Here is a 9,227-nt window from a genome sequence, read left to right as displayed (position 1 = left end):
TATCCATCTGAAAAAACTGAAACAAGACCCATACCTCACACCATGCACAAAAACTAACTCAAAATGGATCAAAGACTTAAATATAAAATCGAAAATGATAAAGATCATGGAAGAAAATCAACCACTTATGCTCATCAAAAGACTTCACCAAAAGAGTCAAAAGACAACCTACAGACTGCGAAAGAATTTTTGGCTACAACAAATCTGATCAGTGTCTAATGTCTAAAACCTACAAGATACTGCAAAACCTCAACAACAAAAAGACAAATAACCCAATTAAAAAATGGGCAAAGGATATGAACAGGCACTTCACCAAAGAACATATTCAGGCGACTAACTGACACATGAAGAAATGCTCAGCATCATTAGCCATCAGAGAAATGCAGATCAAAACTACAATGAGATATCATCTCACCCCAACAAGGCTAGCATTAATCCAAAAAACACAAAAATTATAAATGCTGGAGAGGTTGTGGAGAGACTGGAACACTTATACACTGTTGGTGGGAATGTAAAATGGTACAACCACTTTGGAAATCGATTTGGCGCTTCCTTATAAAGCTAGAAACAGAAGTACCATACAATCCAGCTATCCTGCTCCTTGGAATATATCCTAGAGAAATAAGAGCCATCACACAAATAGATACATGCACACCCGTGTTCATTGCAGCACTGTCACAATAGCAAAAAGATGGAAACAACCTAGACACCCATCAACAGAAGAACGGATAAACAAATTATGGTATATCCACACAAATCTACGCAACACTGAAGAACAATGAAGCCATGAAATATAACATGGAGGAAGCTGGAGGTCATTATGCTGAGTGAATTTAGCAGTCACAGAAGGACAAATATTGTATAAGAATACTATTATAAGAACTCAAGAAAAGGTTTAAACACAGAAAAAAACATTCTTTGATGGTTACGAGGGTGGTGAGGGAGGGTGAGGGTTACTTACTAACTAGATAGTAGATAAGAATTATCTTAGGTAAAGGGAAGGACAGCACACACTACAAGGAAAGTCAGCACAACTGGACTAAACAAAAGCTAAGAAGTTTCCTGAATACAATCAAACACTTTGAGAGACAAAATAGCAGGGGTAGGGGTCTGGGGACCATGCTTTCAGGGGACATCTAGGTCAACTGGCATAACAAAGTTTATTAAGAAAATGTTCTGCGCCCTATTTCGATGAGTGGCATCTGGGGTCTTAAAAGCTTGCAAGCGGCCATCTAAGATGCATCAATTGGTCCCAACCACCTGGAGTAAAGGAGAATGAAGAACACCAAAGACACAAGGAAAATATTAGCCCAAGAGACAGAAAGGGCCACATACACCAGAGACTTCATCAGCCTGAGACCAGAAGAACTAGATCGTGCCCGGCTACCACCAATGACCACCCTGACAGGGAACACAACAGGGAGTCCCGGATAGAACTGGAGAAAGGTGGCGTGCAGAACTCAAATTCTAGTAAGAAGACCAGACTTAATGGTCTCACTGAGACTCAAGGAACCCAGAAATCATGGCTCCTGGATTCTCTATCAGCTCAGAAATAAAACAATTTCTGAGAACTCCTGAGACAGGGATTGGACTGGACTGCGGGACATAAAGTGATACTCGTGAGGAGCATGTCTCTTAGCTGAAGTAGATACCAGAGACTAAATGGGCAGCTTCTGTCTGGAGGTGAGACGGGAAGGAAGAGAGGATTAGGAGCTGGCAGAATGGACATGGGGAATCAGGGGTGGAAAGGAGCATGCTGTCGCAGTATGGGGAGAGCGCTTAGGGTCACATAACAATGTATGTACAAATTTCTGTATGGGAGACTAACTTGAAATGTAAACTTCATTTAAACTACAACAATAAAAAAAAAATTTAAAAAAAAGTAAAGTAAAACAAAATAAACAAACAGTATGGTTGCTGGAGAACTTCTTGAAAAGCAGACTACAATTGCCCAAAGAAAAAGAATACATTTCAATTCTAGGCCCTCCTGCAAATTTTGTAAAATCTGTGGTAAATCTTTCTTAGCCACCCACTTTCAAATCTAAGCTCACCATATAACCAGGGGCAGTTAACAAAACTGTAGACTCTGCTTGAGTAACAGTTATACTCTCATTCACAAAGTATCAGGTAATATGATAGTAATACATTTACAATTAAACCAAGAGTCATACAGTTCACTGAAGAAAACCCAGCAAGGATCCTTGGCCCTAGGTGACCTCACTACTCTCATGATCTCTAACATCTACCTGTTGTTATTGTTTGGTGCCGTACAGCTGATTTCAACTCATAAAGACCCCGTATGACAGGGTAGAACTACCTCATACAGTTTCTTGGCTGTAATCTTTACAGAAGTAGATTGCCAGGTCTTTCTCCTACAGAGCCACTATCTATATATCAATAATTCCCAAACCATTATGTCCAGTCTCAACTTTTCTCCTTTCCTGTATGTCTGAATTTCCAATTGTTTGGACATCCTATAAGCACCTCACAATTAATTGAACTAACCAAACTAATTACCTTTCCCATGAGATCTGTCCCTTTTCTTTTGTTGTCTATCTCAATTAATGGTATCATCATCATCCACCCAGTCACACAAGCTGGTTATATCTGATTCTATTCTTATCACTATTATCCAATCAGTCACCAAGTTCTTTGGATTCTGTATCCTAATTCCTGTTCTTCATCCCTACGGTCACTGTTTTCATTCAAACCCTCATCATCTCTCACCTGGAACACTGCAGTTGCCTCCCAATTGATCTATCCCCTACCCAGGTGATAAATTATTTTTCTAAAATACAAATACGATCAAGTGATACTCCTACTTAAAAACATTTGATGGCTTTTTTACTGCCTACCAGAAAAAGTCTAATCTCCTAATCATCACACAGAAGTCTCTAAACACTATGACTCTAACTTACCACTCAGACCTCATCTTCTGCCACTACCCCCTACATTCCCTATTTTCCAGATGCACGCAATTTTTTGCCATGCCCCAAATGTTTTATCTTCTTTCTTGTGGCCATGTTAGTACATGATGTTCCCTCTATCCAGGATGACCTTTTACACATGGTAAGCTTGTACCATTCATTGAGACCCAGTTCAAATACCAGCAGCTCAAATGCCATCCCTCTGTAAAATCTTTTCTAATTCCCTAAGGCAGATTTCATTATTCCCTCCTCAGTGCTCTAAAGCATTTTGTATATGCCTCTATTACAGTACTTATCAAACTATTGTAATTACCTATTCTATTCACCTTTATATCTCCCAACAGTGCCTAAATACTGTCTGACACATTGTATGCCCTTAATAAGTGTTGAGGAATGACTGAGTTCTAACTCCCACCTTATTATGAGCATCTGTATGCCGGATGACATTCCTCAGGAGGACTTTCCCCAGTGGAACCCGAGACATTCTTCAATCTGAAATGAATCAATAAGTAATATTTAATAATAATATTTTTCTTTATTACTTTATTTATTAAAATTTTATAAAGAAGCATGAGGTAAGGGAAAGATCACTGAAGTAGGAGTCGGAAGTCCTGAGGAATAGTTTTTCCTTCACCATTAAAAAGGGAAAATGCCTGACCACATTAATGTGAGGATGAAAGGAGATTGTTAAAATTCTTTGAAACTGCACAAGATTGCACAAAATTAAGTACTTTCATGAGCACCATTTCATTTAATCCTCACAATTCTGTTTTATTTGAGGCAAGCAACTTCATCCCTAAGTTCTTCCTTTAAAGTCAAGCTTGCCCCAGGCCACAAAGTCACAGGCAAACAAGGTAAATCAATGCACAGATAGAAAACAACTCTCGAATCAGAAAATTAGTTTGCGATGAAGTAAATACCCAGATTTGAGAGTGTCAGTGACCGCAAATGTCAACCGTAACAAAAACGCCTAAAAACATTACATGCAGAGATAACCTAAATTTCTCTATTCGGGAGAATTTTATTTCCTATTTTATAAAGAAGCCTCCAAAAACTAGTTGACAAGGATATTCACGTACGTAGCTAACAGGGGCTTTGAGCAACCACCCCACCGCTCACTCACCCCTCGATCCTGAGGAAATCAGGCATCTTGTTAGTGGGAGACGAAGAACCACTCCATTACAAGATCTCCTCCGACCCAGGAAGCCAAGGAGTCAGGGCTAAAAGGCAGCTCTGGAGTTTCACCCGAGTCCTTCGTGAAAACGCAGCCTTCCCACCGGTTATTCTGCCCTCACCCGTGGCCCAGGCCACGGCTGCCTTTCCCCCCAGCCCAGACCGAAGGGCAAATCTCCCTCCTGGACTGAGGCCAGAGGCTGCGCCGGCGCAGAATCCGGAAGGCCCCGTTGGCTGGTGCATTCCCCGCTCAAGCTCCGTTGGGATGGACCCCAGGGGTTGGGTTTCGCTCCCCAGAACGGATGGGGGCGCTTTGGACGGGCACGGCCTTTAGCCTGAGCCCTAGGCAGTATCTAGGATGTCTGAAGGGAGGTTTCAGGTCTGCGAGTGGAAGACAGAAAACAACCCCATCTTTGTCACCGGGATCCCTGCCCCTCTGCGGCCTTGGAGTTCCTGGTAACCTTCCCTCCAAACGCCCTCCCCACACAAACACACACAAACACACCCATACCGTGCGCCGCAGCCTCGCGTGGTGGGGGTGGGGGGAGGAAGCGATCTAAGAGGAAAAGGAGTAGGCGTCCCTTTCAGGCCGGAAGTCGTGCTCCTGAGTAATTCTTCCCAACATCGGGAGACCCAGAATCTGCCCCAGGGAGGATTTCCAAGACGCCCCAGAGATCGATGGGTGCAGAACGGAGGCAGGCGCTTTCCTGGAAAATAAGTGGGTCTGGCCGAGCTGAAAAGCAAGCCCAGCACTGGAATTGGATGTGAAGAGAACTTCTGCCTGGAGCTTCCCGGACCCAATTAAGCGTTGCACTCAGTCGTTACTCGGGTAACTGGCGTCGCGGTTTGTGAAGGAACCAAGAGGGCAGGTGGGTTCGTTGGTATCTGGAGTAACTGCCCATTAGTTAAATTTCGTATTTAGCCTAACCCTAATACATTATTCTAAGAATCCAAATATCCCCTTTTCCTCATTGGGTGGATAATGTGGAACACCTCTCCAGTGGGATATTATTATTATTACTCTCGTGTGGTGTTTACCAAGTGTTCCAGTCTCATTGTTTATATTAATTTACTTAATCCTCACAATTACCCTATGAGATAGATGTTATAGTTTTCGTTTTCAGGAGAATAAACTGAGGCACATATATAAGTTAATTGTTCAAGGTCACATAGCTAGTAAGTGATAGAACTAAGATTAGAAGCTAGGTATTCTGGCTCCAAAGTCCCGGCTGTCAACTATTAAAATTGAGGAAATCTCATATGAACTTCACACAGCACACAGCTTGGCAATTTCAGGAGTGGGGAGGACTCAATCGGCCAATACCCAAGGTTTGGAACAAGAAGACCACCAGGAAACTAGGCTGAAAATGACTACTCTGCCCTGTATGTAGTTGAGGTTCTAGGAAGAAGTAAGGCCTTGTTTGAGAGGAGAACTTGAGAACTTAGGAAGAGGTGCTAGATAATCAGAGAATAAAGACAAGATGCAATGGTGCTAATCTACAGTCTTTGAGACAACGGTGTTAAGACCTCACCAAAACAATCCTTACCAGTTCCTTCTCCCTAAGAAGAAATGAATCAATAGCCTCAAACTTTTTCCCCATTTAAGTCTTGTCTTTTCATAGGTTTAAGAGGCCCATTCACCATCATTAATCATGGAAGCATCCTCAAAGGATCTTCTCATTCAAGTTACTCAATTCTGGAACCTCCTAGATGATCTGGCTGAAAGTGACCCTGAGCGCTATGAGAATTTCATTCAACAGCAGCTGAAAGAAGGGAAAGAGCTCTGGGCTGCCCCAGAACCACAATTCTGTCTACAGACCAGGATCCTGGTGTGTAGAGTTGGTGCCAGGGATGGGGAGGTCCTAAATGAAATGCTCCTAGAATTACCAGAGAATAGCTTACTCTTAGGTATTGCTACTTTAACACAAAACTTGAGGAAAACTGTCATTCTAAATAGAAAATGAAAAGTAGTGTAGAAGATTATGTTGAAGGAGTAAATGTGGGAAACTCATACTTAATATATTTTGTTGTTGTCAGGTGCTGTCGAGTTTGTTCTGACTCATAGCAACCCTGTGCACAACAGAAGGAAACACTGCCTGGTCCTGTGCCATCCTCACAGTTGTTGCTATGCTTGAGCCCATTCTTGCAGCCGCCATATCAGTCCATCTCGTTGAGGGTCTTCCTGCTTTCACTGACCCTCCACTTTACCAAGCATGATGTCCTTCTCCAGGGACTGATCCCTCCTGACAACGCATCCAAAGTATGTAAGACGTAGTCTCACCATCCTTGCTTCTAAGGAGCATTCTGGTTGTACTTCTTCCAAGACAGATTTGTTCTTTCTTTTGGCAGTCCATGGTATATTCAATATTCTTCGCCAACACCACAACTCAAAGATGTCAATTCTTCTTCGGTCTTCCTTATTCATTGTCCAGCTTTTGCATGCATATGACGTGATTGAAAACACCATGGCTTGGGTCAGGTGCACCTTAGTCCTCAAGGTGACATCTTTGCTTTTTAACACTTTAAAGAGATCTCTTGCAGTTGATTTGCCCAATGCAATGCGTCCTTTGATTTCTTGACTGCTGTTTCCATGGGTGTTGATTGTGGATCCAAGTAAAATGAAATCCTTGACAACCTCAGTCTTTTCTCCATTTATTATGATGTTGCTTATTGGAGTAGTTGTGAGGATTTTTGTTTTCTTTATGTTGAGCTGTAATCCATACTGAAGGCTGTGGTCTTCGATCTTCATAAGTAAGTGCTTCAAGTCCTCTTCCCTTTCAGCAAGCAAGGTTGTGTCATCTGCATAATGCAGGTTGTTAATGAGTCTTCCTCCAATCCTGATGCCCTGTTCCTCTTCATATAATCCAGCTTCTCGGATTATTTGTTCAGCATACAGATGGAATAGGTATGGTGAAAGGATACAACCCTGACGCACACCTTTCCTGACTTTAAACCATGTAGTATCCTCTTGTTCTGTTCAAACGACTGCCTCTTGATGCATGTCCAGATTCCTCATGCACACAATTAAGTGTCCTGGAATTCCCATTCTCCAAAATGTTATCCATAATTTGTTATGATCCACGTAGTCGAATGCCTTAGCATGGTCAGTAAAACACAGGTAAACATCTTTCTCGTATTCTCTGCTCTCAGCCAGGATCCATCTGACATCAGCAATGATATCCCTGGCTCCACGTCCCCTTCTAAATCCAGCTTGAATTTCTGGCAGTTCCCTGTCGATATATTGCTGCAGGAGTTTTTGAATGATCTTCAGCAAAATTTTGCTTACATGTGATATTAATGATATTCGATAATTTCCACATTCAGTTGGATCACCTTTCTTGGGAATAGGCATAAATATGGATCTCTTCCTATCGGTTGGCCAGGTAGCTGTCTTCCAAATTTCTTGGCATAGAGGAGTGAGCACTTCTGGCGCTGCATCCATTTGTTGAAACATCTTAATTGGTATTCTGTCAATTCCCGGAGCCTTGTTTTCTGCCAGTGCCTTCAGTGCAGCTTGGATTTCTTCCTTCAGTACCATCGGATCCTGATCATATGTCACCTCCTGAAATGGTTGTACATCAACCAATTCTTTTTGGTATACTGACTCTGTGTATTCCTTCCATCTTCTTTTTTTTTTAAAATCATTGTGCTTTAAGTGAAAGTTTACAATTGCGGTTAGTCTGTCATACAAAAATTTTTACATACACTGTTTTGTGACCCTAGTTGCTTTCCCTATACTGTGACAGCATACTCTTCCTTTCCACCCCGGATTTCCCATGTCCATTCAACCAGCTCCTGACCCTCTCTGCCTTCTCATCTCGCTTCTGAGCAGGAACTGCCCGTTTAGTCTCATGTATCTACTTGGCTAAGATGCACACTCATCACAACTATCATTTTATGTCCCATAGTCCAGTCTAATCTTTGTCTGAAGAGTTGGCCTTGGGAATGGTTTTAGTTTTGGGCTAACAGAGATTCCAGGGGCCATGTCTTCCGGGGTCCCTCCAGTCTCAATCAAACCATTAAGTCTGGTCTTTTTACTAGAATTTGAGTTCTGCACCCCACTTTTCTCCTGCTCCGTCAGGGACTCTTTGTTGTATCCCTGTCAGGGCGGTCATTGTGGTAGCCGAGCACCATCTAGTTCTTCTGGTCTCAGGCTGATGAAGTCTCTGGTTTATGTCCTTCCATCTTCTTTTGATGGAATATATTTTAATATATTTTAGTGATCTCAAAATGAACCATTTTTTCTGCTAAAAGAAAAAGCAATGTAATGATTTAGTAGAGAATAATATAGTTGGAGCTTTTTCAAATAAAAACTTATTTGGTTTAGGAGGGTAAACTAAACCCATCACCGTCAAGTTGCTTCTGACTCATAGCGACCCTATAAAACAGGGTAGAACTGCCCTATAGGGTTTCCAAGGAGCAGCTGGTGGATTCGAAGTGCCGACCTTTTGGTTAGCAGCCGAGCTCTTAACCACTGCACCACCAGGGCTCCTTAGGAAGGTCAGGGGTGGTGAAATACGTGGTTAAGCAAATTCACCCAGAACAGCTGCTTAGCTTAATTCCTCCTCTTCCCTCCCCCTTCACTCCACTTTCTGAGTACAGCAACTGAATTCTTCGTGAAAAAACAGCAGCTTTGGAGAAATCAAATGGGAGGAGTAGAATTTATTAAAAACAGTTTAATAATTTTAAACTGTATTATACATAGAATGACTTATTTCGAGTCTAAAGTTCTCCCCTTCCAATGCTATGATGAGTTGTCTTTAGGATATTATTTAAAAATAAACTAGTTTTTGATATATGCAGAATTATTTGTTTTTCACAGATGATGACATTCTTTGATGCTTCTGAGGGTAGGGAGGGAGGGAGAGGGTTATTCAGTAACTAGATAGTAGACAAGAATGATCTTAGGTGAAGGGAAGCACAGCACGCACTACAGGGAAGTCAGCACAACTGGACTAAACCAAAGCTGAGAAGCTTCCTGAATACAAACCAAACACCTTGAGGGACAGAGTAGCAAGGGCGGGGGTCTCAGATCATGCTTTCAGGGGACATCTAGGTCAATTGGCATAACAAAGTTTATTAAGAAAATGTTCTGCATCCTACTTTGGTGAGTGGCGTCTGGGGTCT

General features: G+C 42.1%; 2 protein-coding genes across 6 annotated transcripts in view; one reads left to right on the top strand and one right to left on the bottom strand.

The window, feature by feature from the left end:
* The window catches only part of NKAPD1 (NKAP domain containing 1), a 15,141-nt gene extending 10,501 nt beyond the window's left edge, over window positions 1-4,640 (bottom strand). For 2 of the 4 annotated variants that reach the window (XM_012557336.2, XM_023736983.1), the window contains exons 1-2: window positions 4,612-4,640; window positions 3,343-3,419 (exon numbers count right to left, since the gene is read on the bottom strand). In XM_012557336.2, the coding sequence (XP_012412790.1) occupies window positions 3,343-3,411 (69 nt within the window). In that variant the 5' untranslated portion in view covers window positions 3,412-3,419; window positions 4,612-4,640. Of the gene's footprint in view, window positions 1-3,342; window positions 3,420-4,050; window positions 4,565-4,605 lie in introns of those variants that run through there. The other 2 variants (XM_023736982.1, XM_023736981.1) reach the window with 2 other exon arrangements.
* PIH1D2 (PIH1 domain containing 2) overlaps window positions 4,629-9,227 on the top strand; it is a 10,068-nt gene continuing 5,469 nt past the window's right edge. Inside the window, exons 1-2 of one of the 2 annotated variants that reach the window (XM_023736980.1) lie at window positions 4,629-4,969; window positions 5,723-5,929. In XM_023736980.1, coding sequence (XP_023592748.1) covers window positions 5,753-5,929 — 177 coding nt within the window. In that variant the 5' untranslated portion in view covers window positions 4,629-4,969; window positions 5,723-5,752. Of the gene's footprint in view, window positions 5,930-9,227 lie in introns of both variants that reach the window. The other variant, XM_004382505.2, reaches the window with a different exon arrangement.

The sequence above is a fragment of the Trichechus manatus genome, unplaced genomic scaffold (assembly GCF_000243295.1).
Source record: "Trichechus manatus latirostris isolate Lorelei unplaced genomic scaffold, TriManLat1.0 scaffold00094, whole genome shotgun sequence".
Classification (NCBI taxonomy): Eukaryota; Metazoa; Chordata; class Mammalia; order Sirenia; family Trichechidae; genus Trichechus; species Trichechus manatus.
Note: the sequence above shows the minus strand (reverse complement) of the source record. Positions and strands in the feature narration are given on the sequence as shown.